Source organism: Hakea prostrata, chromosome 5 (genome assembly GCF_041222555.1).
Source record: "Hakea prostrata isolate BN-2017 chromosome 5, UWA_Hpros_2, whole genome shotgun sequence".
NCBI lineage: Eukaryota > Viridiplantae > Streptophyta > Magnoliopsida > Proteales > Proteaceae > Hakea > Hakea prostrata.
The window spans coordinates 4,764,984-4,780,554 of record NC_142604.1 but is presented as its reverse complement, the minus strand read 5'-3'; the positions used below and the strand labels follow the sequence as shown (position 1 = coordinate 4,780,554).

Genomic DNA, 15,571 nt, shown 5'->3' with positions numbered 1-15,571 from the left:
CCTACACAGTTGTAAATCGAAGCCACCTATCGCCGACTTTATTTTAAACAGCTAATGCCACAGGCCCAACCCCTTTACCGCCAACAGATTATCCAATCAGTCCAACGCCCCAGGCCCAAGCCCATAACCGCCAACAGATTACCAATTCCATTTTTATCGGTAACAATGTTTAATGGAAAACACTTTTAGGGCCTGTTTGGTTACATGAATCCAGAGATTTGAAATCTCTTGATTCATGAATTTGAGAATTATACCTGTTTGGTTGTAAAAATCTCTAGATTCATGAAATCTAGAGATTCACATTTTTACACTAAAAACGTGAATCTGTAGATTTATGGGTAAGGGGTGAAATCCAGAGATTTCAAAAAAGCTATACATTTGCACATTCACAAAAATCACATCGATCAAATAGTTTTTTAGGATGAATCTACATATTTCATTCCACAACCAAACGTTTAATTTTATAAATTATGACTTCATAGATTTCAAATCTCTAGACTCATGTAACCAAACAAGCCCTAACTATATCGTGTGTTCCTCTGAGATAGGTCTAGATTAAATATGGACCGTTTAATTATGTAATTCACTAAAGTTTTATCAAGGCTTAAAATATTCTACGATACCATACGATACTAGCCGATAAGTATTCATATTTGACCCAACCGATACGATACACCTCGATACGTCTCCATTGAATTACAATAAAATATATTAGCCAGAGCGATACAATACTCAATACAGGACCATACGTTTCTTAAAATCACCTTACAATCACTGGGGAAAACATCCCCTGCTGTGCACAGTTTTTGTTGTGTATGGCAATGCACATATATGCCAAATAATTGGCTGAGAAAACAAAAAAACTACAAGACAATTTTGGACTTTTCAAATTTGAAATCAAGCTTTAAATCTCAGCCGATTATTTGGAATATATGTGCACAACAGATGATTTTTTCCCCAGTTACCGAACAAAGAAGACCCGATCGCAATGCCAAAGCCTCCCCCAAAGATGGATTTAAAGAACTGAGCCGGTTCCAAGGCTGCGGTGACTGAGGAATTCTCCTGGAGAAATTCCTAAATATCAAGCCCAGGCCCATCTTCTTCCCATCCTTCGAAAAAGATGCATCAATGTTTAACTCAAAATAATCTGCTAGAGGAGTCCAAACTCAGTTGGGCTGGGCCGAACAGGGCTATTTTGGGCCGGCCTTTGCACTACGGTTGGGCTTATAGCTGCCTAGTATTCTTCGTGGGCTTTCCAGGCTTGGGCTGCCACAAACACCAGGCTCCTTCCCTTTCGTTTAAAAAGTCAATCATTTCGTGCAAGTCATAAATTCTTCTTTTTTCTTTTTCTTTTTCTTTTTCGGAATCGATAATTTTATATTAGTGATAGTGACTCTAACATATACCATAATGTCGAATCCATAACCTCTTCACTAAAAGGTATTATCATTGTCAACTGAGCAATCAATTGATGGTAAATGCAAGCCATATTTGCAAGCAAAGAGAAAAAATAACGACTTTGCTGCAGTCCACATTTAATGTACAATCAATTGATAACCTCTTCACTAAAAGGTATTATCATTGTCAACTGAGCAATCAATTGATGGTATATGCAAGTCATATTTGCAAGCAAAGAGAAAAATAAAGACTTTGCTGCAGTCCGCATTTAATGTACAGGACGGTTAAGCGGTACATCTTGGTCCGTCGTATCGAAATCTTGAATCCGATGGTCCAAAATTTCACATGACCGTCAAGCAATTTTAAAGAAATAAACAGATATTACATTACAGCAAGATATGGCTCATGTTTTCTTTTGGTTCATCAAACCTATTGCATGTTAGGTCCAATGGAATTCTTCTTTGCTGTAAAGCCTCCTTTGGGGTCTCTAATCCCGTTTATGTACCACAAGAAAGAAAAAAAAAAAAAAGTTGGCATCAAAGTTTTGAATTAAAGTTAGGTTAGAGACGCATTTTTAAATCAGTATTGCATGTCATCCATGCCACTTTTGATGCAGCTAGAAAACGATTCTTCTCCTACTAGTACTTTCTTGTGGTCCCAAATCTGGTGTGATCTTCATGTAAAAACACTATAATTAGGTCACATTTGACATGAATCCATACACCAGAGTTGGGACCATTTCAGTAGTGCAAAAGAACAAGAAAATTCCTTTTTCTAGATGCATCTCTTACACCCTTTTAATTTTAAACCTAAAAACCAAACATTTATGCCCCATCTTCCAAATTATATACCAAAGGTTTTATCTCCCAACCTAGGATAAGAATTTCAGCCACAAATTGATACCCTCATCTGTCGTGAATCAATTGATTTGAGATGAAACGGACAATGGCTGATCAAGAAGGGTCATGGCCTAGATTGGTGGCCTTCATTGCGCTTCGGAGGAATGCCCACCTAACACCCTCACAATTGAAATAATATATGTCATAATTTGTGGCAAAGACAATATTCAAATGCACGCCTAAACTGGACAAGTGCACGAATCCCTTCCAAGGATCGAAATGTTGCTAGCATTTGGCATTGTGTCGGGTGAAAAATAGACCCCCGGTTTCCGCGCGGGGGGGGGGGGGGGTTCATAGTCATTTGGCCTAAATTTTGTTGTCCATCTAATTTGATGCCAATAAACACATTGGGAGCATTTATCACCTAAACTAGTGTTCCTGATCGGCACATGTCTTGTTGTAAAAGGGTGAAATTAGATGTCTAGAAAAAACTCGCAGATCTATGTAAAATGTAGCTTGATCGATGCAAACAATGTGATAGTCGACAATAATGAAGCAAGATTTACTTGTAAATGTCAAAGATCAGAGCAAAATATGGTAACAATGCAATAAACAGGAGAGAAAAGCTCTAGAGAAGAGAGAAAAAAACACAAAAATCGGTGGAAAATCGTCAAAAAATTAACCAACATTCCAATAAATGTCACCAAGGCAATATATCTCTAACTATCAATTTTTCGACCGTTAGCCGTATATGGTAACTCTCATGTTGGGGTCTTGTGTTGTGTTGGGTTTCTTTGACACGGCAACATATTGCTGACATGGCTTACTTGATCGAGTCCGGATCAGCGACCCCGACGGGTGCTCCCCCGACGCTTCCTGACCACAAACATCAGTGGGGCTCACGGTGAAAAACACTTTTTGAAAAAAATTTAAAAAAAAAATTTTAAAAAAATTCACCAGTGGGACCCACTGGTTTTTGTGGTCAATAAGCCATGGGGGAGCACAAACGACGAGGAGAAGATCCGGATTCTATTTGATCCCTTCTTACAATAATTATAACATCTCCAGATATTAAAAACAGAGTGGACCTTATTTGGGTTTGTCAAAGTTGCAAAATTTTCGATGAAGGCATTTAGAGTGTAGAAAGTGGAAGATCCATTTAGAATCTTCCGTTATTTCTTGTTAGTGCCAGTATCAATCTAGATCAATACAATAATATCAAACTGTTCTATCAGTAGTTTCAAATAATTATATTTTATATTTATTCAGTTTTCTACACTGATGATGGAAATTATTATTTTCATCACCTACCCAAAAGGACAGGGCAACAGCTCCAGGCCATGTAATAGATGAAGCTTTTACCCCTGGGACAAGCTACCTTTCATTGAAGTGTGAAAAGCTATTCCCACCTGTTTCGATGGAAGAAGATTGAGACTCAAATACCACTAAACAATAATTTATGACACTTCTTAATGAAGAGATCACGAGTTTGAATCTCGATGGTACATATAACGTTCTCTTGAGTTTTCGTGCTATATGTAATAGGCTTCAACTCCTATAATAATAAAAAGTCAAACAATTTCTAGAAGAAAAAAATAATTCAGATTCAAACTGTGACTATTGAATGTTGAAAGGTTTCTATAATAGATCCCTTGACGAAGTAGAGAATATCATACTCTCGAGGAAGAGCTCGGAGATCCAATGAATCTGACATAAATCAAGGTTTAAAGTATCCTATTGGTTAGGTGATTTTGATAAACATATTATCGTCCTATCAAGTATTGTATCGCTCTGGCTAATATATTTTAATGTAATTCAATGGAAAAACGTATCGAGATATATCGTATCGGTTGGGTCAAATATGAATACTTATCGACAAGTATCATATGGTATGGTGGAATATTTTAAACCTTGACCTAAATTGTTTCAATATAATAAGCTATAAACACAACAAATTTGCTCATCAAACTTGCATGGGAAGCTTAGGGAAGGGATGGGTGACTTTCGTTATCATTTGTATTCATTGTCATATGTGATTACATGAGCAACTCCAAATGATTCAATATTCATTCTCAAATTTCACTTTACTGCTTATGTAATGACAGAATGATAAAAGTTCCTCTCTCATTTCCTTTGCTTTCTTCTTGTAACCAAACGAAGCAGTACTCTGTGGAAAAAGTCCTGAGACTTTGTGGCACGTGTTCATCTCTTATGATTGGACAAAAAGAATTTGGGCAGTTGTTCCCCTAGGGTTAAGAACCGAAAGATGGATTTATTCATCTTTCATGGATCTTTGCTGCTCTTTCTTTCTAGACAATGGAATTGATAGAGGAACAAAAAAATGGATGGTGTCTATCTTTATAATAATCTCTTAGTTCATCTGGAAAGAAATAAACAACAAAACATATAACAAAATTATCTCCAACCCCAATAAACTGTTACACAACACTTTAATATGGATTCATGATTTACGGATTTCTGTAAGTAATGATGTTGAAACAACAAACAATATGAGTCCTGTCACAAATGATAAACCATTTACTTGCTTATGTACAAATATATCTAACCTGAACCCTTTGTCTTTCATGATTTGTGCAAGGGCGTACAATCCAGTATTAAAAAGCACGGGATGGAGCATTGGACTATTTTGGAAGGGAGAGCTCCAGTATGTTTCTACCGGCAGCTTAGGGAAGGGTGACATAGTGGATGCCACACTTGTTAGAGTGAAATATGGAATAGATCAAGCAAAGATAAGGAAGATACAACTAGAGGAAATATGGACCGATGAACAAGAACTGATAGATGTACTCTTATCATAGAATCACAACAAATGGCCAATAATACATGTCCCAATTTTGGTGGAATCCGACATGTATTAAACATACCAAACCCAATGCTCCAGGAAGTCCGACACTCCAGCAATGGTTTAATCATTTTGCATTTACAACATCGATAGACTATCCAAACATTTGCTGTATTAAATTTTAACAAAATATGTCTTTGCTACAATAATTTTAGAATCTTTCTTTTAGCATTAAAAAAAAAAAAAAAAAAAAAAAAAAAAACACCGAAGCAGTACTGAACCAAAAAAACAAACTAAGCAACAGATAAAATGATATCAATAATGAATAAATAGTTTTGAAGCAACGGCTAAAATTGAGAAGTTCCAATCCAATGGCTCTAAATATGATAATGCGTAATACATTTGTGTACACCCTTACAAAACAAAGTGAAAAATTTTCCCCTTCAAAATGATAATACAGAACCCACAACGATTGGCAGAAGGAAAAGAAATCAGGAAACCAACAGATAACCACTGATTACATCGTAAACAAATAATAGAGTTAGAAGCCCAAATACGACAAATCCAAGCACTGAAGCACTAACTTTGCCGTCATAATTCGTTAGCTCCAACAATGCAACACACGAGATTCTCAGCCTTTCCCACCTCGCCCATCCAAACCAAACCATACCCCTTTCCTCTTGCCTAGCGTTCATCACAAAACCTGCTTTTCAAGGAAAAACTCACAGACCCTAAAAGAAAAATAATTAAAAGAATTGAAAGGGGCTTTCTTTCTCAAGCCTTTTCTGTTGTAACCAACTTCTTCAACCTGAGATTTTTCTTTCTAAGAAAAAGAAGAAAAATAAAAAATAAATAAATAAAAAAAGGAAAAAGAAAAAGAAAAAGAAATCTCCTAAGCCCCATTTCTTGGTTTACCACTAAACAACACTAACACGCCCCCTCCCCCCCCCTAAAAAAATTAAGTAGCTTTCCCATACTAAGTGAAAACTAAGTTCCTTTCCTCGTTGTCCTAAGAGACAGCTTTGGAAAAGTCTTTGCTTGAACGGTTGTACTTCATGTGGCTATTAACAAGTTGCCCAGCTGCAATTGCAGACATGAGGGACAGTTCCCCAGCAAGCACGGAACCAGCTACAATGGTTGCCAACAGCCTTGCATTTGATCCTGGTGATTCTCTATTCGCACCCTTCACACCAAGTAAATTAAGACAAGCTGACTGCGATGCAAGTTGTGTCCCACCACCAACTGTACCTACCTGTAATACAAAAGCATAAGAACATGCAATGGATATCACTTCAGATCCCATCTGATTTAATAATCTAACAAAAGCATCTCATCTTTCATCAACATAAAGATTGAAAAAGGGGAAAGAATCTTTCGGTTCATGATCGTAATGAGAGTAATAAAAAAAACTCTTATAGGAATGGACAAGGTACCTCAATTGAAGGCATGGTTACAGAGACGTGAAGACCTCCATCATCAGTGGGTTCCATCATGGTTATGCAGTGAGAGCTCTCTACATTCTGGGCTGGATCTTGGCCAGTTGCTATGTAGACAGCACTGACTATGTTGCTTGCATGAGCGTTGAAGCCGCCTAGTGCACCAGCCACCGCTGATCCAGCGAGGTTCTTGAGCATGTTAAGTTCTGTGATAGCAGCAACATTGGTCTTAAGTACTTTCCTCACGACCTCTTCTTTGATAGTTGCCTCACAGACTACAGACTTCCCACGCCCCTCGATCCAGTTCACTGCAGCTGGCTTCTTGTCCGAGCAAAAATTTCCTGAACAATTTGAAACGGAAAAAAACCATCAGCAAAAGATGCACTAAAAAGCAAGGAGTTTCAGAACCCATCATTCTTCTCCTAGGACTAGGATTCACCCCAATGTGCATTGAACTTGACTACACGAATTCAGCTCCGTTGCAATAGTGAAATCACTGACACCCTTTTGATAAAAGGGTGACAGAGCGGCTCAACAGCTTACCCCATGTCAACCTCATCCTTATGGAGTTGTGGTTCCATGTCTTTTATGGTTGAAAACTTTTATTCCTTATTTAAGAGATCAAATGAAGTCAAATTTACACTTGGTTAGTTTGGGATTATGTCAAAGGAGGCAGCAAAACCTTTGGTTCGGGGAAAAGGGGATTTCTGTTGGCTAATACGAAGAAGAGTTTCAGTTGAATTTAGGTACAAAGAAGGTATTTCCGATGTCACAGACAGTGTATGTAGGCTTCTAAGGAAACCCAAAGGACAAGGCTTTGAGAAAGAGCTTCCTTCTTTTCTATCACATTAGTTGAACAAGAATTTTTGTTACCATGACTTCAAGAACTCAACGATAAGACAGGGATAAGTAACTAACCAGAGATACCCATGACATCCATGTCATGGAAATCATTCTGAAGGAAGTTAAGGACATTCTGGACGCCTTTAGACACCATATTCATTCCCATAGCATCACCAGTACTGCAGGTGAATCTTATATAAAGGTTCTTCCCAGCCATGGCACACTGGATCTTTTGAAGCCTAGCGAATCTGCTAGATCTGCAATCAAGGCAATTCATAAGATTAATTGACATAGATTCATTGGGCTAAACTTTTTAATGCACCAGAAGGTCAACATTCAATAAGTCCAACCCTTAGTTCCCAAATGAAATTGAACTGCTAATTCAAAATGAGCATATAAGACTAACTAACAAGGAAAAAACAATGCCAGGCGTGGTGTGTTATATTTCTGAATGTTTCATATGGGTAAATTCTGATTCTCAATTAATAACCTTAATGTTGTAAAGTAATCAGCAGCATCCCACATCATTTAAGCACTCTTCCAATTATGAGATCAAGAAGCTCCAACACAATTAGCCTTCCGTTGAGTACTCTCAAGATGATCTCCTACCACAATAGCAGTATTTCTGCTGGGACTAATCTCCCTTACTGATAGCACTTACCATCAAAGGATCCAAATCACTCCCTCACAGTAAGAAATCAGTGCCACGATAATGAGTACAGAGGGAAACCCCAGATATGAAATCCAACACTTTTCACTCCTTGCTGTACCATGACCACAGGAATCCCTATTGTTGTCTTGGGAACAAAAACCAAGACCAAGTCAAGGAATGAGAGAGAAGAGGTTGAAAATCTACCAATCTTCTGTCCAGAAAAACTAGTATTCGCCAAGTTAAAAACTTCAGGGGGGAAAGAAGTTTTTAACAATTCGCCAAACCGCTGTAAAGGTTTTCCATCTTTAGATGGTAAAGATGGTGAAGAAATAGAAGAGATTAAACAACAAAATTGCATCTAAATTTATCTGCAGGAAGCTCAGAGAAAAAGAACCAACCAACTAAATGAGCCTATTGCTAATATGTGCACCCAAAGTCGATATACTAAAAGAAAATTACATCTAAAACTTATGCGTAGAAAGCTTAAAGAAAAAGAATCAATTGAAGAAGTTAAAATGAACCTACTGGTTGAATACGACCGCCAAAGTCTCGAAATTGACAGGATTTTCCAGATAGAATTTCAAATCTGCAGCCCTTTTGGCGGAAGCGAACCTGACAACAGGTGCCCTAGTCATTCCATCTCTGAGTATGACGCTGGTGGCACCACCAGATGCATAAATGGCTTTACAACCCCTATTGGTACTGGCTACTAAGCAACCCTCAGTGGTAGCCATAGGCACCGTATACTCCCTTCCATCAAGCAACAGAGGGCCTGCCACACCCACAGGAATCTGAATAAACCCTATCGGCATCTCGCAGCATTGCCCTAATATGGAATCGTAGTCGAACCCATTCAGTGGCAATCCATCGAGCGATCTTCCCATCATCCTCTGCAACGCCTCACGGCGAATTCTCGCCGCACGAATACAATCCTTGAGCTTTGACTCGAGCGAGTAAGAGGGAATTGTTCCATCAACAACCGATTTGATAATCTCTTCATCTTCTCCAACCATGGGTGTCATACTGAGCGCAGGATCCACAACCTTGGGAGTAGAAGCAGCGATGGGATGTGAAATAGGGCCATCCAAAGCAGCAGGGCATGGACCACGGCGAGAATTCTCTTGGATGAGGAACTTCTCATTCTCATCGTCGACATCCCAATCTTCATGTGAAGCACGGGTGGTGAAGGATTGAACGAAATCGATGCCAAAGAAACCCAATAGGTAAATGAATGAAGCGATCAGGGAGACTATAGCAGCGATCTCGGAAAGGGTAACGACATGAAGAGGGGTTGAAGTTCGGATCTTATCACGCCACCGGTAAAGGAGGAAATAAGCAACTGCGAAGAAGAGAATGAAGAAGATACCATTTGTGAGGGAAAGAGGGAGAGGAAGAGCGTCAGAAGCTTTTGGAGTCGGTGGAAGAGTATTATCATGATCATCCATAGTTTTCTTCTTCATCGACGAGTGTTGGAGTTTCCTCTGTTGATCTTCTGAACCTTTCTCCACTCTTCTTCGTGTGGCTTCCATGGCAGTTCTTCACTTCTCTTCTTCTCTTATCTGCAAAAGCAGTTTTTCACCGGAGAAAGAAAAGGGGGGAGAGAGAGAGAGAGAAAAAATCCGGGACCAGTCGGCCGTCTGTGGTGACTTCCAGAGGAAATGTCTTCCAATTATATAGAAACCCAAAAACGAGTCGACCCGGACCCGAGACAAACACACGGACGACTCAGATGCCGCCATGGTTGCATCTTGCATGGGAAGCACGTATATAAACCGTATATAAAAAACGAATCGAACCGGTTTTTAGTTTCTACTGTTTAAGGCATCGTTTGCTGGCAAGATAAAAAAATGGGAAAACTAAAAGAAAAGGAGTTAAAATAAATATTGGAAAAATTACATATTAATTATATTAATAAAAAAAATTAAATAAAATTGATTTAATTTTGTTTATTAATTAATTAAAATAGTTTCTCATCTCCTTTAAATATTTTTACCCTAAAAGTAATCGCACCAAAAGAAAAAATTATTATTTTGTCCAAAGAAAAAAAAAATCATCATTTCTCATTCTCTTCAAAAAAATTTATTCTTATATTAATAGTATTAGCTTTTAAAGGTAAAAATATCTAAAAGAATGAAAAATTACTATTTTGTTTAGTTTTATAAACTTAAAATTAGTTTTAACTAGTTTATTAATTGAAACATTCATTGCCTATTTTTATAAAGAAAAATTTAAAAAAGATGAGACTCATTATCTATTATGTCTATTTAAAAATAAAAAGTACAAGAATTTATTATTAGTCAAGAATGAAAAATGATTTGGTGAATTTTGTCAAAAATAAATTATGAAATGAAAAATACATTTGGTGTCAAAATAAAAAATTGTTAAAAAATGATAGTAAACAAGTGAGAAAGGAGAGAAAAAATATGAATTTTATAAAAAGATGAATATTACTCATCCTAATTATAAAATTTTAAGTAAATCTACACATAAATAAAGAGAATGAAATTTTCACTGTAATTCATAATAAACAAAAAGTCTATTATAAAAAAAAGTTAAAATATAAAACCCACTTTTAGTATTAAACAAATTTGTTGTATATTTTTTTATTTTTTTATATCTCAAGGGCCTGTTTGGTTGTAAAAATCTCTAGATTCATAAAATCTAAAGATTCACCTTTTTACACTAAAATGATGAATCTGTAGATTTATGAGTAAGGGGTGAAATACAGAGATTTCAAAAAAGCTATACATTTGCACATTTACAAAAATCATGTAGATCAAATAGTTTTTTAGGATGAATCCACAGATTTCATTCCACAACCAAACATCTAATTTTATAAATTATAACTCCATAAATTTGAAATCTCTAGACTCATGTAACCAAATAGGCCCTAAATGTCAATTACATATATTATTTAAATCAAACCAATTAAACTAAACCAAACCAAACCAAACCAAACTCAAACCAAAATCTTATCTTTATGGTTTTCAGACATTAGTTGCTTAAGTTTGGAATTTCAATAATGAGAAACGGCTGTGTCTCACTTCTGCCTGTCGATCAAGACCGCCAACGCAATCTTCTTGACTCTGACGCAAAGCTAGCGGTTTTCCATGTGAGATGATAAAAATCATAAAACAACGCTAAGACCACGCGAGAAGTTGTTAAAGTGATATGATTAAGCTTAACAGTTTGATTAGCTGTCACTAATCCATGATACCTTAAATGGGTATTTAATAGTTTGTCCCAACTTCCAACCTCCAAGTATCAATAAGCTTTGCCCAAGTCCAACGGTGAAAAGGCACTTCAGAATCAAAACAGAAAGGCTGCGTTTGTTTGCTAGAATAAAGGTGGGGCAAAAAAATTCTTGAAAAAAATATAGATTTTTTATTTTTCCTTTAAATCTCAAAATGATAGACTTGGCTGCGTTTGTTTGCAAAGGTGAGGTGGGAAAAAAAGGGGTGGGAAAAAAAAACATGTGGGTCCTACATGTAATGGGGTGAGGGAGAAGAAAAGGAAAGAAAAGGGTTTTGTAGAAGTGATGGGGTGGGTCCACTTTTACTTTTCCCAACTTTCCAAATCCCCCAATATGTGGGGTTTAAAAGCGTGGGTGGAAGTTGAGCCCATCGGTGGTTCTTGAATCAAGGATTGGAAAAAGTAAGAAATTTACCTTTTTCGAATTTTCCCACCCTTTTCCCACCCCACCTTTATTCCCGCAAACAAACGCAGCCTTATTGGTTGCTTGGGATGGGAAAGTGAGAGACGGTCATGATGTTTTTTTGGTTGTTCACTTGTTCCATGGAAATTTATAGAAAAATTTACCTTTTTTATCTTGGTAAATTATTCCCTTAGCATGTTTGTTTGGTACATATAAAATGTATCCTTGAGGGGATATCTCTTTTCAGGTAATTTAAAATTTAAATATAAGACATGGCTTTTCTCCTAATTCCAATAAAAATTTAAATTAATTTAAAAGCTTCAAATTAACTTTACAAACATGTCAAAAATTAATTTGACTTCTTTATATTTTCATCAACTGCATTCAAACAAGGAAACTAAGCGCAAACTTGGCGCACTGAGAAGGAAAACCATAATGTTGAGATTTCATTACTTGCTTCTGCATCCTTATAGAGAAGTATGCATCTTGTAACAATGTACATGACACGTTAAGAACCAATTAGATAGAGTCAATCATGAGACTTATACAATAAAGTGATTTTATTCCTAAAGCACTGGATTCTATATGATTGGCTCATTATGTGTCATGTACCTTATCGTAGAGGATTATTAACTGCATCGTAATTTTCCTTAAATATTTGAATTATATTGGGAATTTATATCTCATATTAGCTAAATAATGGAACATAATTATTACAAATAGATAATAAAAAATTTTAAAAAAAATTGCAAACAGACCTTGACAATGAAAGGACACTATCCTTTTTTAGCCAAAATGAAGGAAACTATCACTTAGACAATAAAAATAATTGGGAAAAAACCATTTTTTTTGTTCACTAGACAAAAGGAACATTTTTTTTGAAACTATGTGAACAATTATGTCGGGTGACATGTGACCTTTTGTGAGGAATATTCCTATATGCGTATGCCAAATAACATTTCACATGCAAACTTAGCTTTAAGATGTTGACACTTTAAACGTGTCAATGGTTCGAGTTGGGGCGGTTTTGGTTTAGGATAATGGTTTGGAGTTAAATATACTTAAGTTTAAACATGGACCATTTGCAAAATAGTATTTTAGTTTAGTTTCGATTTGGTAAAATTTGGATTTGGGTTGACTAACGGTTTGAATTTGGATTACAGCGTTTATAACGACCCATTATTAAATCGCTATGACCCACTTTGAATTAAGAATTATATGCGTTTTGGATCTTGCCTTTTGGACTTCGGATCCTAACAAGCCATTCTCTTCAAGCTCTTTAACCTCTTTGAAGAATAAAATAAACTCAAAATCGTATTTAAAAAGGAATACATGAGATATCATTTTAGCATATTACGAGCGTAATTGTCCAAGTTATGATAGTGCAAGGAATACATGAGATATCATTTTAGCATAATTAATAGCGATCATTGAAGGCCTTAGATTGGCTTGGAGTTAGGGGTTTTGTCAAATTCAAGTCGAATCTGATTCTAAGGAAACTGTTGCTCTCCTCGATCCTTGTAGGCATGCACAAGGGAGTATTGTTCGCCTCTTTGAGGAAATAAAAACCCTTTCAGGTGTTAATGAAAAGGTGAGGTTTGTTCATCTTGGTAGAGAAGCAAACAAAGCCGCTGACTGGATGTCTAGGGTGCAACTTTGTCCCTTGGACCCATGGGCTTTCTTCCCATATCCTCCAGTTGGATTAGAAGGAATTCTCATGGTGGATAGAGAGTCTTGTTTAAGTTAAGTTTTCTGTTTGTTCCTTTGGATTGTATAGCTCGTCTTTGTACCGAAGAAAAAAAAAAAAGTTGGGTCCATTAGTAGAAGAGTATAATAAACTTAAAATCTTATTTAAAAAAAATACATGAGATATCATCAATACAGAAATATAAGAGATTATCATTTTTGCACAATTAATACGCTAGTGTAATTGTAACAGGTTATAATAGTTTGGGCATTTATGACAGTTCATTTCAACATTTCATTAATAAGTTGGACCAAACCAGCCCAAAACCATTTGACTTTTGACCCCTTAGCCTTTACGCCATCCAATAGGTTTGATGTGGTTTGGGCTGTAATGGGCCAATTTGGTCTAGTCCAACCTTAACACCCTTATTAACACCTAAATATCCCTATATTTTTTTTTTAGGGTGGGATTGTTTCATCCATGCTAGCTTACATGTACCTCAACTGCATCATCGATAATGATGAATGGATAAAAAATGCATCCATGGTCTGACAACTAGATCCCAGGTACTAACGGAATTCTTTGCCCCCCTCTCGGCATCTTCTGACCCACCAAATACTGTTTTAGTCTTCATTAATCAAGAATCAAATACTTCGAATTTAAAGCTGATAAATGAATGGTAGTCACTAGAGATGGTACAAGCAATCACCCAAATTACATTGCCTTTATTTCCAAAAGATGATGAAACTATCTGGTCACCTACCTATTTAGGATTTTTTTTTGTCTTTTCAGCTTACAGACTGGATATGGAAACCCCAATAAACTTTAGTACCTACATCTGGCTCCTAGAGTTCATACTTTTATTTGGAAACTTTTGCATCACAAATTACCTATTGTAGATCTACTTTGTAGGAAAGGATACCATCTACCACAAGACTGTGTACTCTACGATTTCTCAGAACTTGATGTAGAACATTGCTTATCAAATGCAGATTCAGCAAGGAAATATAGAATCAACTTGGTTTACAACTTTGGGACGAGCGTTTACAACGTCATCTCCAATTGGCAGAAATTATTCTTACCCACAATGTGAGACCCCCTAAAATCCTAATCCGTTAACCCCTTTATTTCAAGACAGCGAATCGGAAGTTCCAGTAAAAGACAACTCTAGACCATTCAAATTGAGCCCGAAGGTTCAAAAATCGAACCAATGAAAGTGGATGATAAAAAAGAAGAACCGATCACTCCAATGATGTTTAAGAGAAGAGAGAAAGTTAGTCTAAAATGCATTAAAAGGAGATTTTGGCATTCCTGATAATCAATACTAGAGGACTCAAATGTCAAGGTAAACTATACCAATGATTGGCCTTGAAGTGAGCTTTTTAACCTCCGAAGCCCGTCAGAATTGGCCTTCGCTTGGAGGAGATAGAGGGCCGATCAATTGGGGTCGGTTGCACAGTTGGATCGACCGCCCCCTACCTAGATGCGAGGTAGTTTCGGGAATTCGGGGGGTATCTTGGACAAAAACAAGATTGATTTCAACAGAACCGGTAAACGTACATGTCGACAGAGTGAAGAGTTGTTTTCCATTGTCAAATCACTTTCAAATTTGAACTATTCGTTTGACTTGGAGTGTTCTTTTATTTAATTTCAACGAACTTGTTGTAATCATGGCATTGTCAAACATCATAATCATGAAAAAATACAAGCATTGAATATTGTTCTTACTTTTCCTTAATCCGTAGGGCAAATAAATGCACCTTATTTGTTGACCATGTAATTCTCATAATATTCAATTTGAAAAAACTAACCAAATTCACTGTTGGTTTCAGATCAACAAGGAGCACCTTATTCCTCAAACCAAGATAAATAATCATTAATCATTATTTTGATTCAAAGAGGAACATAAATAAGGTATGTACCGTTCAATTGGATTATTCAAAAAAAAGTTTGAAGGTGGTACCTTTGAACTGCAGACTACATGTGAATCACCTTTGAATGAAATTCTCAAAAAAATTTATAATGCTTTAAAATTGTTAGGATTAAGAGTTTAAGCACAACATTGTTTAAAAAGCATTAAGCCATGAGTATCTAATTTGAAATACCTAAACCGTTATTTTCAAATAGTATTTATAGAATAACAATAGATTTTATGGTGGACTCTCCCACAAAGACCCATTATCTCTCAAACTCGGCCTCACGTAAAAGAATAACATAAAATGATTTTTCTTCCAAGACAAGGCTTTGACTTAAACTCA

General features: G+C 36.4%; 1 protein-coding gene across 1 annotated transcript; it reads right to left on the bottom strand.

Moving 5' to 3' along the window:
- Positions 1–5,348: 5,348 nt before the first annotated feature.
- LOC149014564 (3-hydroxy-3-methylglutaryl-coenzyme A reductase 1-like) lies at positions 5,349–9,601 on the bottom strand. Its single transcript, XM_089156002.1, has 4 exons — positions 8,497–9,601; positions 7,395–7,576; positions 6,474–6,817; positions 5,349–6,292 (listed from the first exon to the last, which is right to left on the bottom strand). The coding sequence occupies exons 1-4, from the start codon at positions 9,498–9,500 to the stop codon at positions 6,050–6,052; spliced, it is 1,773 nt and encodes a 590-aa protein (XP_089012128.1). The 5' UTR covers positions 9,501–9,601; the 3' UTR covers positions 5,349–6,049.
- Between the last annotated feature and the right edge of the window lie 5,970 nt (positions 9,602–15,571).